At 35.9% G+C, this 17,498-nt stretch overlaps 1 protein-coding gene across 1 annotated transcript; it reads left to right on the top strand.

Moving 5' to 3' along the window:
* The first annotated feature begins 7,086 nt into the window (after positions 1-7,086).
* LOC102755074 (putative olfactory receptor 52P1) lies at positions 7,087-15,164 on the top strand. Its single transcript, XM_006760318.2, has 3 exons — positions 7,087-7,116; positions 7,722-8,040; positions 14,458-15,164. Exons 1-3 carry the CDS (start codon positions 7,087-7,089, stop codon positions 15,162-15,164), a joined length of 1,056 nt encoding a protein of 351 aa, XP_006760381.2.
* Positions 15,165-17,498: the final 2,334 nt, after the last annotated feature.

Below are 17,498 nucleotides of genomic sequence, written 5' to 3'. Positions count from 1 at the left end.
TACCCAGTAGGGAGTGTGCGAGAGGCAGCTGATTGATGTTTCTCTCCCATCGATGTTTCTAACTATCTCTCTCCCTTCCTCTCTGTAAAAAATCAATAAAATATATTTAAAAAAATAGAATAAAATAAAACTGAAAGCTAAAAATAAACAAACAAGAAAAACAAACAAAACTCATAGACACAGACAATAGTATGGTGGTTACCAGAGGAAAGGGGGGTTTGGGGAGTGGTAAAGGATAAAGGAGGTCAAACATATGGTGATGGAAGAAGATTTGACTTTGGGTGATGGGCAAACAATGCAACATACAGCTGGTGAATAACAGAATTATACACTTGAAACCTATACGGGAACATCTATACTAGTGTCAACAATAAACAGAAAGTAAAAAATAAAAGCAATCAAGAGCTCTGATGATAAATTCATTTAGGCCACTAAAAAATAATGAAATAAAGAAACATATATAATCTTATTAACCCATGTTGCCCTACTAAATTTAATAAAAAATGTAAGTGAAACATAAATTAACGATACTTTCAACTCTCCCAAGAATCCATTATCATGCATTTTATTTTTAAGAATAAAAAAGATAACTAACAAAAGAGACATATAGTTCAAGTTTTAAGCCAGACTGATTTTTGTGTGTGCGAAGCTGGGTAGTGAGAGTGGTGAGTCACTCAGCTTTTTAATAGACAGTTGAAATTTTTAATAGACATGGAACTAGAAACACTCTTGCTACAATCAGCTGATATTTGGACCAAGAGAAGAAGGACACCATATTTTAGTTATTTTTTCTGTACCCATTTATTAAGTTAAAATGTAAGCTCTAAAATTAGATACTAGTGTTGATTTATCACTCATAAAGTATAATGTATGTGATAGACATACAATATGATATGTATCTTTTGAATTAATGGGTAGTACTGAAATAAACAATTAGTATCCAACATTTAATTATCCCACGTACAATCACATAAATAACTTAAAAGCTAAGACTTTTTTTTCTACATATTGGGGATTTTAGACCCAAATCATCAAGGAGCATCCTGATATTAATAGTTAGTTCACTAGAGGACTAAAGGATTGGAAAGTTTTATACCCAGGACACAAAAATAAAAGGCAATGGAAAATTAAATAGGATATTTACACAGAATCTTGCATAAAAATGACTGTAATCAGGTCAAATGTAATATCTATGACTTTATCTCTAGACTGTACATTAATTGTTCATGTGTAGAAAATATTTTTATAATCTTTCCTTCTCAAGGCCTAGCACAATGCCATGAGAATGAGAATGAAAACCAAACAAACAACTTTGAGGTGTTCTCTTGAATATTTGTAAGCTTTTGAAGGTTAGATGTTTAATCTGTTTATTTATAACACACACACACACACACACACACACACATGCGCGTGTGCCCCTCTTTAAAAAAAGAAAGCTGTGAATAGGCTTTCCTATATAGCTTTCATTTGGGGGAAGGGAAAGAAGACAGAAAATACAAGTGATCTGTGCCTAGTGGTATTAGGCTAAATAATCACTGGGTTTATCTTCAAAATATTTGGATTTCACCCCCACATTTTTTAAAATTCAAAGTAGGCATATTTTTCTACAATACTTTAGATATTTTGCTGTGGAATTTATATTCAGTGCGCTATATTTACTCATCACGGTTATACTAATTGATGCAGGTAACAATATCCGCATTTTCAACATTCAGTGTAAGAAATGAAATGGTTATTTCCTTGACCCTTGGAGTACTGAATAATTACCTTGGCCTAAATATATATTCTATTCATTTTTATTTCAACAAGGAAGTATATTTTAGGGGTTAAAAAACTTTGATATTAGAAATTCTGGTTTGTCTGTCACACACTGTATGAAATTGGCATTCTATGTTAACTACAGGGTGTCTCAAAAATATGTATACACACTTTAACAGTGGAGAGCACAGTTTTGAAAATGAAATATATTTTAATAAACACTGCTTTTATAATTATTCAAAGCGTGTATATACATTTTTGGGGACACTGTATTTTGGTTATCAACTGGTAAAATGGATTTATTTTAGTACCCTCCTCATTGGTTTGATAATTAAATGAAATATGTCATATGGTGTATTCAATATTTACTTATTATGTATTTTTTTGTTTTGATAGTGATGATAATTCTTCTGAATAAATACATTAAAGAACCCAGTCCACCAAACAACCTAGGCCTGCTTCCAATAATCCTCAGAAAAATTATTGGAATGGGTCACCATCCTAGATACTGAAGTCACATAAAATGTTGATAGAAGTTGCAGCAGGTAAGAAGTTTCTGGCCCAGCAGGCATGGCTCAGTAGTTGAGCTTTGTCCTAGGAACCAGCAGGTCACTGTTCGATTCCAGGTCAGGGCACATGTCCAGGTTGCGGGCTGGATTCCCAGTTGGCGTGTACAGGAGGCAGCCAATCAATAATTCCCTCTCATCATTGATATTTCTCTCTCTCTCCCTTTCCCTTCCACTCGAAAACAATAAAAATATATTAAAAAATATAAAAGTTGCTGATTCAAGGGCAAATTATTCAAGGAATGAATCAATAGATTAGAGCATGATAACAGAATTCACAATTAAGTGTCCTAGAGACATTTTTATGCTCCCATTTGGCAATGGGAAACTAAGAAATGCCAATTTCAAATTCAGAATGTATGATAGAGGAACAAAATATGATTAAATTTACAGCCTTAATTTTAAAGAAATCTTGAGGTTGAGGCGCCAGGAATTTGTAGATGCTGAACAGAGTTAGAAGATCACTGTCTATGCTTAGCTCCCAAATGCAGTATCACTGAGCTCTGGCCCAGAAATTTTTGAAGGAGGCTTTTTTTGTCTGCTGCTCCTTGACTATTAAATCTTCAGCTAGTTAACAATGACTACGAGAGACAGAATGCCACACAGAATGGAAATGAGGAGTTCTGAAGGGGCTTAGGACAACTGACATCCTCTTTCAGAGAGAATATATACTTTTAAAATAAGGGTGCTGTGAGTTGGCTAAATAAAGTGAGAAGAGCCCCGGTCTGGTAGCTCAGTTAGGTAGAGCATAGTCCCCATACTCCAAAGTTGCTGGTTTGATCCCCAATCAGGGCACACATATAAGAATCAACCAATGAATGCATAAACAAATGGAACAATAAATCTCTCTCTCTCTCTCTCTCTCTCTCTCTCCTTTCCTCTTTGGCTCTAAAAATAAAATTGTTTTTAAAATGAAGTGAGAAGAGTCCTTTATATGAGGGAGAGACTGATAATTTGTCATCAGACTTTGAAACTCAGAGATCCAAAGGATATATTATCTCAGTATTTGAACTGTAGCTTTTCCCCAGAGACAGATTTAGAGGCACTACCTAGTCCAGTGATGGCGAACCTATGACACACGTGTCAGAGGTGACACGCGAGCTCATTTTTTTCGGTTGATTTTTCTTTGTTAAATGGCATTTAAATCTATAAAATAAATATCAAAAATATAAGTCTTTGTTTTACTATGGTTGCAAATATCAAAAAATTTCTATATGTGACACAGCACCAGAGTTAAGTTAAGGGTTTTTCAAAATGCTGAGAAGCCAAGCTCAAAAGGTTCGCCATCACTGAGAAGTCTAAATCTGCCTCCTCATGGTTATTCCTCTGCCCTAAGTGGCCTTGTATATGATGAAGCTCTATGACATAAAAGCACAGAATGTTAAGAAAAGGTATCCAAAAGTGTAAAGCGAGTAACAAGACCAGGACAACCAGTGTCAAAACTACTGCAGAATACTGTGTTATAATGGAGGTTTTTATCTAATATATAACAGAGAACTACAGGAAACAAGAAAAGAGACTAATCTGAATTTTGTTTATTAATTTTTATTTATTTATTTTTCAGGTGGTGTGATTTTTTTAATCTATAAAGCATAGGAAAGTCAACAGAGTTCTATAAAAACAACTTAAAAAGGCATAATGTTTATACTATATTATGTACATGAAATTTGCCGAGGGGGCAAATCTTGGGTATTTTAGCTACAATTAAAGAAGAAGAGAAAAAGGAAACTTGTACAGCAATGAAGTGATGGATATGTTGATTAGCATGGTGTAGGTTAGTGGTCGGCAAACTCATTAGTCAACAGAGCCAAATATCAACAGTACAACGATTGAAATTTCTTTTGAGAGCCAAATTTTTTAAACTTAAACTGTATAGGTAGGTACATTGTTATTAACTTAATTAGGGTACTTCTAAGGCTTAGGAACAGCCACACTCAAGGGGCCGAAGAGCTGCATGTGGCTCGCAAGCCGCAGTTGGCCAACCACGGGTGTAGGTGAATATTTCACAATGTATACCTAAATTGGGTCATCAGGTTTTACATATTAAATATATACATTTTGTGATTATCTGTTATACCTGAATAAAGCTTGAGGAAAATTCAATAATGTTCTATAACAGTAATTATTAATGAAAAAGTTAAATAGAAATGACCTCGTTCAAAATGGTAAAAAACATATATATGTGCTGAAAATAAATGTAGGAAATGCACATTACATATTGTTTATTATAATAATAACCAGAGGCCTGGTGCATGAAATTTGTGCACAGGTAGGGTCCCTAGGTCTGGCCAGCAATCAGGGCTGACCTGTGGAGTGACCAGCAGGGCAATTGGGGCCCCCTGCTCACACCTTCCTTTGACTGGCACCACCCAATCACCTGCTCCACCATCGCGCCACGGTCCTGCTCTCATCTGGGCCCATCAGGGCTGGCACTGCCTCCAAAGCCGCCCGCTGCCAGCACCGCATCACCAATACCCACCATGTTCCACGCCGCCCCCTGGTGGTCAGCGCACATCTAACTCCCAGTTGGTTGAACTCCTGCTCATGGGGACAATTTGCATATTAGTCTTTTATTATATAAGATTCTCTTCAAAAAAATCTATAAATTCAACGTTATCCCACCTGCCTGCCTGCCTGATCGCCCCTAACCATTCTGCCTGCCTGCATGATTGCCCCTAACCACTTGCTTGGGGGCGGGGCCAGCCCTGCAAGGGGCTGTCTGCCTCCCTGATTGCCCCAAACTGCTCGCCTGCCTACCTGATGACCCCTAAGTGCTGGTCTGCCTACTTGATCACCCCTAAACACTCTGCCTGCCTGCCTGATCTCCCTTAACCACCTCTGCCTCAGCCCCCACCACTGTGGCTTTGTCTGAAAGGATGTCCAGTCTAATTAGCATATTACCCTTTTATTAGTATAGATATTTAGTACTTTGCTCTGTTTTTATACATGTTGGTTGTAATTTTATGCACTAGAAAGCTGGTTGTTAATGTTTATTTGAAAGAATAAATATGCAAATATCAGCAAGAATTTTTCCACTTCTTAAAATTTATTTTTAGTTAAGTATAATTGATATGCAATCTTACATTGGCTACCTTTATTTCAGGTTTGCAATATAGTGATTCAACACTTTTATTATTTACAATATGATCAGCCCACTAGTCTGTTAATTAGCAGGAATTTAAAAACATAACAACCAATTAGATGTGAATTTATATACTATAAAAACAGAATAATTACATCAGTGAGGTGTGACAAACCAGATATGCAGATCAAAGAGCAGACTACACAGTCAATAAGTATATTTTATGTATATAAAAATCAAAATACTAGTAGAATATACAGCCTTCAAAATGGTTGAAGAACAGGCCACCAATTAATACATAGCATTAAATAAATTATTTACATATTTGAGAATAATTAAATAAAACCCCTAATCACCCAAGTCCTCAAAACAAACTCCAAATGAAGTTAAAGTTTTATTTCTTTTCTCTCTCTCGCTCTCTCTCTCTCTCTCTCTCTCTCTATCTCTCGTCTTTGTCTTCTATTGCTCTTTTTCACTATTATTGTTTCTATTTCTTCTCTCTCTCTCTCTTTCTCTCTCTCTCATCTTTGTCTTCTATTGCTCTTTTTCACTATTACTGTTTCTATTTCCCTTTTATTATTATCTTCCTATATCATTTTCTATATTTACTGTTCTATTTCTTCCATTATTACTGTATTTTTTACTTTGTGTATGGAATAGCTTCTTAAGAATGAAAAGTATATGTCATAAAATATGTTAAGTTGACTACATAAAATTTTGTATGACATGTGTGTGACAAAATGAACAAAGTTCAAAGACAAGAGAAAGCCATATTCAAAATATCTAAAATATAAATAATTGTTCTACATCAAAATTATAATTTAAGGTTTTAAAAATTAAATTTGTGTTATTTTCCTCTTTTTTGTATATGCATTCACTTATGTGTATTTTTGGCATGCCTTTCAGTGAGACTCATTCTTTTACCTTCTCTAGAATCTAGCTGAAGTCTCTAAGAATAATTAGTCATGAGTCATTGCTCCTTCAAGACCTGTCTCCTCTTGCCTCCCCTGACAGTGAGCTAAGCACATATAAGTAGACATAGAAATTGTGCCCTCAGCCCAATTAGAAGGAAACAGCAAGAAAGGGGGTGCGTGGATGGATGTGCCTGCTCTCAGTTCCATCTGGATGAGTATGTATCTGACATCTAGGATTAGCTAACTGTAGTTTGCCTCATGATATGCTGATACTGGCTTGTACCATTTTGGGAAAACTGATTATAAACATCTCAGATCTACATTCAGTGGCATTATGGTGGTAGCATTAAAGTAGAAGTATTTAACCAAATAAATTGGTAACTGGTACAGATCAGGGCATTTTTCACTCAGAGAACTGCTTGTTAAATATTTATTAGCACTCCTCTGGTTATACCTAACCGAGGACCCCATCCCATTTGAGAGGAAGAATTCACTCTCACTCACCATTGCCGTTTCTGAGCCCCATTCTGAATTCCATTTCTGGCCCCTAATCTTAATCTGATGCTCTGCTACAGTTGAGCAGAGTTTTAATGTAATAAACTTGTTCACAGATAAAAAACCCTAGCTCTGAAAACCAGTACCATGATCTGATTCAGCCTGTGAGACCCTGATGGTTTTGGTGTTACACTCAGCTCTGACTCCACCGCCCAGCAGGAGATACTGACACTCCTGCAAAGCTTTTCCAGAAAAGCTTTCCCCATCATCCATGGATAGCAGGTGGAGAAAGAGTGAACTGGTAAGTTAAAAAAAACATACACTGAAAAATATTACAAAGTGGGAGAAACTATCCCAGTTTTCAAATATGTTATTTTTCTTATTTAGTGCATTAAATATGTAACATGGCCCAAATATAATGATAAACTATATATATCATCTTATATCACTATTTTTGTGTTTCTATTGAATACCTGGATCTGAGATATGTGACATCCCCAAGATCACATGTATATAAAATATTAGAACCAAGAATGCTCTTTACTACTATTTTATCATTTTTGCTGCTCAGTTACTCCTGTACAAACTACAGAAGGTTATCAGGTCCTTCAGTCCCTAATTTTCACATGAAATTGTGGTCTTTGTGCTCATTATCTATCACTGCCTTTCACTGCCATAAATGACGCAGCTTGAGATTTTTATTACTGCCTTCTGTGTTTGGCCTGTTGCCCTTGAGGGAATACTCTTCCACACATCTAATCAGATTTCTCTTCCATACACTATGGTTTTTATGTCTCCTTCTTTAAGAAATAAGTTTCTCATCTTTTTAAGAAAATGTCTTAACTATGACTATCCGGAGCTCTGAATTTAATGTACAAGAACTGACAAGTGCTATATCTTTTCCAGCCTTCCAGTGCTTCCCAATACCTTCAGGTGAAATCTCACTATGTTATTTCCAATGGTTCCGTTGAATTCACGCCTGCAACATTTACTCTTGTTGGTATCCCAGGACTGGAAGCAGAGCACATCTGGATATCTATCCCTTTCTGCCTGATGTACATCATCATCTTCATAGGAAACGGCATCATTCTACATATCATCCGGATTGACCCTGTGCTGCATCAGCCCATGTACTTTCTTCTGGCCATGCTGGCCCTTGTTGAACTTGGGGTCTGTGCTTCCACCGTACCCACAGTGCTAGGCATTTTCCTCTTTGGCATTCATGGTATCAGCTTTGGTGGTTGTCTGCTCCAGATGTTTTCCATGCACTCTTTTACCCTTATGGAGTCAGGTGTCCTTCTGGCTATGTCTGTAGACCGCTTTGTGGCCATTTACAGCCCACTGCGGTACACAACCATCCTGACAATTCCCCGCATCGCTGGCATGGGTGCCACCATTGCCTTGCGAAGTGTGATGCTCATGTTACCACTGCTCTTTCTCCTGAAGGGTCTGCCTTTCTGTGGTCACAACACCCTCACACACTCTTACTGCCTCCACTCAGATCTGATCAAATTGCCCTGTGCAGACACCCACCCCAATAGCATCCTGGGTCTGTTTGTTGTTATCTCCACATTTGGGTTGGACTCACTGCTCATTGTCGTTTCTTATATGCTGATTCTTCACACAGTACTGGGAATAGCTTCTGGGGCAGGACGGTGGAGGGCACTCAACACATGCGTGTCACATATCTGTGCTGTGCTTGTGTACTATGTTCCCATGATCAGCCTCTCTTTGTTTCACCGCTTCGGACGGCATTTACCTCCACTTCTGCAGACTATCATGGCCAATGCATACCTCTTCTTCCCACCTATGGTCAACCCCATTGTCTACAGCATCAAAACCAAGGAAATTCGCAATAGCATTGTTCGTACACTGTCTAGAAAGAGGAATGAGGTCTAATCAAACAGACAATACCCTAAGAACACAGGAACTTGGATCAGACCTATTGATTGGATATTAGCATTGCAAATGGGAAGAATTTTATAGTTTCTATTGCTTATGAATGAGCTATATATTTTAGTAGATGGAGAAAAGTAAACTAGCACCCCTGCCCCCCGCCTTCTTCCTTGAGAATAGAGAATGTCATTAGTTTGACGTAAGCTTATCAAAGGAAATGTGGGACCTGGTTTTTTTCCCTAGTGAGGACACCATTGGTTTATTGAGTCCTTGAATATAAAATTCATTCTTTTCCCCTTGAAAATAAGTAGAATGGTTCCTTGGAGGCTTTTGCTTCCAGATATGCAAAATTTAGTGATACATATTTGTGAGTGAAAAGAATCAGGAGAAAAAGATTATGTATTGTATTTTTATCTTTATATGAAGTTGAAGAACAAATATAACTAATTTAGTGTCAAAACCAATAGAACAGTGTAGAGGTGGAAGACTGACTGAGGAAACACATGAGGAATTTTTTGGTCTGTTAAAAATACTCTATGGTGTGTTAAATGCAACTTACAAGATTGTATCCATTTGTCAAAATAGTATTGCTAAAATTTATGCATTTCAATATAATCAATTTTACCTCTAAACTCATAATAATAATTAAAAGACTAATAATAACAATAGAAATAATCATTGGGTTATAGGTGAGTGGAAGTATAGAAGATACAAGAATGGCATAATGTTGATCATTGTTGAAGCTGGGTGATGGATAGATAGAAGTTCATTTTAATAATCAGTTTACTTTGTATATGTTTGACATTTTTTTAAATAAAAAATAAAAACAAGATACTAATGGTGATATTAAATCTTTATTAAATGTGTGCCATGAAACATTACTAACTTTCAGTTGGTCAGAATGATTTGGTTGAAAAATGATTTGACTTTAGGACACCATTTTATTTTTAATTGAGCTAAGGTTAGAAAAAATAAATAGCAATCTGAAAAGAATGGTTTTAGGATGAAATGACTAAAAAAACAAGCCCATGCTTTTGTAATGGTCTTGGGTAACACAAATCACTAAGTAGTAGACACCTTCTGGTCACAGAAAGGTAATAAGGAAAGGGAAAGAAAATCTTGAGGTTACTCTTCTCGACAGGGCTTGCAAAGTTCATTTTGTTGTTGTTGTTGTTTTCCCAAGTTATTTTGACTTTCCACTAACAGCCATGAATATCATCATAAACCATAGAATTTTGAATGATTTTTAGTCAACAAAGTAATTAAGGGAGGTTCCTGTTTTGGAATAAATGATAACTGTATAAGGTGATGGGTGGCATAATTTCTCTCTTTTCTACTTTTATCTAATTCATTCAAATTATTGCATTTTCTATTTTTATATATCTATCTTTGAAAGTGCTCAATTGAGTGGAATCATTAAAAGGGGTTTACATATTTTTAATAGCCTTGTCTTTAATTTAAAAAACATGTATATTTTTATTGATTTTTAGAAAAAGAGGAATGGAGAGAGGGATATATATAGAGAGAAACATCAGTGTGAAAGATCTGTTGCCTCCCACATGTGCGCTGAAACTTGGTTATATGCCCTGACCAAGAATTGAACCAGTGACTTTTTGATACATGAAAAGATACTCAACTGAGACATATCAGCTAAGGCCTACTCTTTTAATTTTTTAAGGTAGTTCAAAAGCCTTTTGAGAACAATAAATATTGGTAATTTCCAAGACAATTCTGTAAATTAGATAGTATTTATCTCATTACACAAATGAAAAAAATTTAAAAAGTTATATACATTTATCAAAATCACACAAAGAAAAATGGTTTAAGGATAAATAAAATGGCTCTAGCCAATGTGGGTCAGTGGTTAGAGCATTGGTTCATTCAGGGAAGGGTCGTGGGTTCCATTCCAGGTGAAGGGCAAGTACTTGAGTTACAGGTCTGATCCCCCGCCCTTGAGGCACATGCTGAAGCCAATTGATGTGTTCTCTTACATCAAACTCTCCCTTTCCCTCTCCCTCCCTTCCACTCTCTCTAAAAATCAATGGAAAAAATATCTTTAGATGAGGATTAACAAAACAAATGAACAGAAATTAAATAAAATGATGCATGTAAAACAATTAGCATAGTTCCTGGTAGAATTTGCTCAATAAGCACCTAGATTTTATTAAAGTCATACTTTTCTATCAAATCTGATGAATATGTAAACCCCACAGCCAATTTTCACAATGCCTGATAGTAACAGCTCTATATCTTAACTTGAAGTTCAAAAACATCATAATTAAATTACTAAAGTAGAATTCAGGTAGAGGAACATGCCTATATCTAAGAAGACTTTAGGTTTGTTTTGGGGGGGGGGTTGGTAAATGGGGATGGCAGAAAAATAACAGCTTATAAAAAGAACATTTTTGTATGTTAATTTCTCTGCATTTAGCCTATGGGGAATAAGAAAAGAAGAGAGCAAGGAAATGACTGAAAGTTGTAGAAATGATTTCATAGATAATAGATTTGGATGAACCCAAAGGGCTTAATTAATGTTTGGGACCAGCCCGTTTGGCCCAGAGAATAGAGCCTTGGCCTGCCCACTAAAGGGTCCCAGGTTTGATTCTGGTCAATTGCACATGCCCAGGTTGCAGGCTCGATCCTCAGTAGGGAGCATGCAGGAGGCAGCCAATCAATGATTCTCTCATCATTGATGTTTCTAGCTCTCTCTCCCTCTTCCTTTCTCTCTGTTTTGTTGTGTGTTTTTTTAAATATATTTTATTGATTTTTTACAGAGAGGAAGGGAGAGGGATAGAGAGTTAGAAACATCGATGAGAGAGAAACATCGATCAGCTGCCTCCTGCACACCCCCTACTGGGAAAGTGCCCACAACCAAGGTACATGCCCTTGATCGGAATCGAACCTGGGACCTTTCAGTCTGCAGGCCGACGCTCTATCCACTGAGCCAAACCGGTTACGGCAAGATAAAACATCTGAAAGTAAAATGGAAAAGGAAGATTTACAAATATGTAAATGATGTCACACAGTAATAAGAGAAAGGATGGGTCTTTCAGGAGTGAGATTTGGAGAGGAAGAACCAAATAAAATTCTAATATTTATGTAACTCATAACCAGAAAAAATTAAAAATAAATCATATTCTAAGATGGCAGCCGAAATAAATGAAGGGTAGGCAATGACTATGAACAAATTATTGCTGGTGGGTCAGAAGCCTTTAGAGCAAGATAAAATCTGTGAAATTCTTGAGGGACTGTGGAGATCATAGAGAAACATCAGATCTTCCCTTGGCCTCCACTGAGAGTTTACTGAGATTAAGTGCCTTCCTTTGGGTATTCACAGTCTAATGAAAGCGATGACATGCAAGTGAAAACAGGAAGAGCACATGGTAAAATCTTTAACAGAAATGAAGACTTTGTGGCTGCTTGACTGGAGTGGTAGAAATAGAGAAGGCAAGGATAGTTCTGAGATTTCCTAATGGCTGGGTGTTATCTGTTGTTGCCAACAAATAAGATACATTTGGATAAAAGAGAATGGGAGTTTACTTTGGGGTATTTCAATACCTTCATATAAAATATATAATGTATTCAAAAGAGACTGCAGAGAAAAGACCACTGTATTCCAATACAGTTCTCTATTCTGAAGTGGCAGGTTCCAGGCAAGAGAAAATGCTGACTGACTCAGAAACAGACATAATAGCAAAGCTCAGAAGAAGGCACTTATATGGTTCAGAAGCAGATGGAATGGTATTGCCGATAGAAAATTAGAGAGGTCTGGGCAGGTATTTGGGGTACCTGGCAGGCTGCTGAAGATAATATAAAGAATAACCTTATTGAAACAAATGCATTTCTTCAAATTTTTTTTTCAAAATAAGCCTGGGAGAAGACAGAGAAGATTTTTTGAGCAGACCACGATTTGGGGTAGTTCGTAATTTCCTCTGGTTGCCACCTTCTATGGCTCTGACTGGAAGCTTCCATTGTTAAGGTCACTTCACTGCTTTTCTTGTGGTACAGATGGCATGTTATGATCTTGTAAGTGCATCTTTTCTCTTGGTGTGGATGACATGTTACTATCCTGTAAGTTAGTTTATTAAAAACTAAAAGATGATTTTAAAATAATTACATATGTTTATCAAGAATGATTATGCTTGTTTGTAATCTTAGGTGGGTTAGCCTTTTGTATGTTTGATTCTCCCAGAAGCAAATATAAGAATGGAACTTGGCCAACCAAATTTCCAAGTGGAAAACAATCATTTGAGAATTTGCAAACAGCAAGAGTTTGATAAATACTTAAAATTTCTTCATACTCTGAATGTTTATTATTTGCTGGTTTTGTCCTAAATTCTTATCTTTGTCTTGGGTTATAGACTTCATCCCCTTAGGCAGTAATTTTCACAACACTAAGTTTCTTTATTGTTTCTACAGTTTAAGCTCTGAATTTTTATAAATTAAATAAAAAAATCTTTAATTTTTAACAAGGAATAATAGATCATTCCATCCCCCAATACACAACACACACACACACACACACACACACATACACACATTATTTACATTTACTCCTCTACACAAGGAATCATTGCATTAATAGTATTTACCAATATATCTTGAGTTTTTACATCAGTGGCATTCAGGACCATAAATAGAGACCTGGGAGCAATTATAAGTTTAAAATCATTTTAAGAAGAGTGAAGTACATATGCCAAAATAATGATACTAGGAAGAACCTGGATGCTAGGAAGAACGATAGGGGTCAGTTACCAAAACAAAAGGACAAGATCAGAGCAAGAGTCACAAGATACTACTCCTGTTGCCAAGACCAATAGGGCTGAATTGCACTTGCTTTGTCCTTCACTATTATTAGTCAGGAAAGATGCTAGAAACAGAGGGAGTGATGTCTGCAGCTGGGAGTCAGGGCTTTGCAGAAAATAGTCTGGGCTTATTAACAACTATTGTTCTTATTTGCAGCAACTTTAAATCATTTGACAGCATGAAGAAATAATATATTCAATTTTCTCTGTTTATATAATTGTGTTATGCTGTATATCTTCAGGTATTCTTAAGGAATTCATTGAAAATGGGGACAAATTTGTCTTTGATCAATGATAAAGCATTGATTGGCTTTAATTTTTATAAGTTTGTTCTATATTTTAGGGTTGGAAGATCTTATTCTAAATTCATGATTATTTTTCTATGCTCACTATGAATGAGTCTTAATATTTTTGAAACACCTGTAACTTATTGTGTGTGTGTTTATGTATACACATTTGATATTTCTTTGAAAAGAAAACTTGTTTTTTCTCCAACACTGTTTATCTCACATAATCCATGTTGGCTTTGACATAATAATGAGGCCATTATATTACTAACTTATCTTCTAATAGGAAATAATAACTACGGTGTAGAATTGAATACAATTCCAAAACGTGGGGAAAAATATGTGAAAGATGTGAACTCAGTCTTCTCATTTCAGGTGAAGGTGCTGAAACTTAGAATGGCGAAGTGGTACACCTGATTACTGACAGAGGTTTAAGAGGAGTCTGCCCTCCAGGTAGGCTATAAAATCATGTGTCTGGATTTCCTACTTGCTGAGCTATTGAAGAATCACTCTGTTACACTGCTTTCTTCCACTGCAGAACTAACTGGCTCCTGTGTACATGAGCATGCAACTTATTGAGTTTTAACATGGCAGACAACTCTACATATCACTACATCTCTTCTTTCTTCCTGGTTGGTATTCCTGGTTTGCAAGACTTTCACTGCTGGTTGGCATCTCATGGGATTGACTTTAATACCTGCCTAGCACAAATGTATTTAATTCACACATTTTGCATAATTGAGTCAGCCCTCCTAGTTGCCATGGCCTTTGATCGGTATGTAGCTATTTGCATCCCACTGCGTTATACAACCATCCTGACAACAACCATGGTCATTAAAATGGGCCTGGGTAGCATGACCCGAGCTACCCTTATGGTTTTGCCCTGTCCTCTTCTCATTAAGAGGCTACCATATTATACCAAAAATGTCATCAATCATACCTATTGTGAGCACATGGCTGTGGTGAAGTTGGCCAGTGCCAATACTCTCATTAACAGAGCCTATGGCATCTCAGTGGCCCTTTCAGTGATGGTATTGGACCTAGGGCTCATAGCCACATCCTATATCAAAATCCTCCAGGCTGTCTTTCAGCTCTCTTCCCAGAATGCCCGCTCTAAAGCACTGGGCACCTGCGCTGCCCATGTCTGCACTATACTTGTCTCCTATACACCTGCACTATTTAGCTTCCTAACTCACCGCATTGGCAAGAAGGTACCTCCAAGCGTCCACATAATTTTTGCAAGTTTGTACCTTCTGGTACCCCCTACAGTCAATCCCTTGGTATATGGTGTCAAGACCAAACAGATTCGGGACCAAGTGATAGGTCTCTTCTTCCCAAACAAGAAAATTTCTGAAAACTGAAATATATGTTACAAATTCATGTGGGTAGAATCTGTCTCATGAAGTCCTAGTGCATTAACAATACCTGCAACCTTGTCCCCGACTGTTATTTCTCCACTCAGCTGTGTCTTTCATCAGAGATATTTGATGCTGCGCATTTATGTTTTCTTCCTTTTATAAATAAAGGACTGCCTCTTTAAAGGAAGCTTTCAATGACTGTTAGCAACAATTGTTATTTATTATTGATAGTATTTCATATTCTATATTTATTGATAACATTTTAATATCCTGAAATGTGGAATGACCAGGCTAATTATTGTCACAATTTAAAGTTTCTCAATACCCTGGACAATGCATTTTATACAAGCAGGTATGTTTTTCATTGTTATTTGTCCCATGCTCTGTTTGAAAGTTCTCATGTAAAAATGATTATTCTCAAGTTTCTTTTCATTTATTATTGTAATAATGACTTAATTTACAAAAAATTATCACTGTGCGTTTTCCTGTTTACTGAGCACTTTACACATATTTACTTCTTTAGTCCACAAAACTATACAGTGAGATAGGTGTTTATTGTGCTCACTGTATCAATTATTAAACTGAGATAGAGGGCTTACATAACTGGCACAAGGAAGTAGTAATGTAGAATTTGAACCAGGGACTTGAGCTTCAGAAAACTTGCTTTTTACCTTGCAATATTGTCTAGCATGATGGAAGTCTTACACTTATTCACTTTTAGAATATTGAATACTCTTTTAAATATATTTAATTCTCCTATATCTGATCTTTTTTTTAAAGATATTGTGGCAGATTTGCTCTCCCTTAACCCCTTAATATACAATGTTCAGAGGTTACTTCTATTTTACTTGATAAATGTCCAGTCAATGTAGCCTTTTATCACTATTACTATGATTTCTGAATTTATATAAAATTTCGAGAGACACAAAATCAAACTTACATGAAATTCCCTTTTGAAGAATATAAATTATTGGTCACATTAATTAAATAATTATTTTATTAATTAATAATATTAATTTTTTTATGGAGCACAAGAGAATCTACTTTGAGCACATGTATAAATGACCTGTGCAATACATCCTTTTACAAATTATTGGTCACATTAATTAAATAATTATTTTCTTAATTAATAATATTAATTTTTTTTATGGAGCACAAGGGAATCTACTTTGAGCACATGTATAAATGATCTGTGCAATACATCCTTTTGCATTTTGCTCATTTCTTCGGGTGAGAGTTCACTGAGTTGGAAATTACGATTTTTGACTGAAGTTGATATGTATTTTTTAAATATTTAAAAATCATTTGTGTGTGTTCAAATATGTTAATTCCTCAAAACTGATTTTTATGTGTGTATTGTTTTGTTTTTTCCTATAGAAATATTCTTGTTTGTTGTTTACTATTATGTATCCTATTAATTTTTATGTCTTATATAGCAGTGTGTTTCCTTACACTAATGTAATTCATTCATTTTCTCAATGAGTATATTTTGAGAGATTTTTGCAGATAGTTTAGAGCTAGATCTATACGGAGAGAAGAAATAAGTTCAAATATTGCTTCCATCACTAATAGCTGGTGAGTTTCATTTTTAAGTTTGTAAACTGTAATTTTATCATTGATTGAATGCAAAAAAAATATTTTTATGCTTTATAGAATCAGAGTAAGGATTAAATGAGATAATGAATGGAACACAAGTATCACAAAAGTCAACAAAGCCTTCTTTCATATGTGCCAGTATCAATGCCATGATAGGCATGGGAAATATGAAAATAAATTAGCAAATGTATTTTTTCAGGTATCTAAATTGAGTTCCAGACTAGTTATCTCTACCCAGATATCCTATTTCTTTATTTAAGATGTGCAAACGTGAACATTTTGCTCTTATTCACTCACCCAAATTATCCTACAAAATTTCGTATCTTACCAAGTCACTGAAATCAGCGAGAGAATCAGTAGTGCCATAGAGGATTTATTAAAAGTTAGATATATGCCAAAAACATATGGAAAAATAAAGTGAGGAGGAAAAGTAAAGTAATTAAGTGAAAAGAAAAATAATCCAACATCTATTCCAGATAATGTAGAAAAAGATTAATTTAATATAATATAGTTTTTTAAATCCTATCTAATAAAAGAGAAACATGGTAATTAGCCATACATCCACTACCCTTCCCATTGGCTAATCAGGGTGATATGCAAATTAACTGCCAGCCAAGATGGTGGCCGGCAGCCAGGCAGCTTGAAGCAAACATGAGGCTTGCTTGCTTCAGTGACAGAGGACGCCAACTTCCCCGCCTGCCGCTGCCGGCCTCTGAGCTTGCAGTTTGAAACATTGTTACA

The sequence above is a fragment of the Myotis davidii genome, unplaced genomic scaffold (assembly GCF_000327345.1).
Source record: "Myotis davidii unplaced genomic scaffold, ASM32734v1 scaffold1397, whole genome shotgun sequence".
Taxonomy (NCBI): Eukaryota; Metazoa; Chordata; class Mammalia; order Chiroptera; family Vespertilionidae; genus Myotis; species Myotis davidii.
The sequence above is the reverse complement of the archived record's forward strand: the minus strand, read 5'-3'. Positions and strand labels throughout refer to the sequence as shown.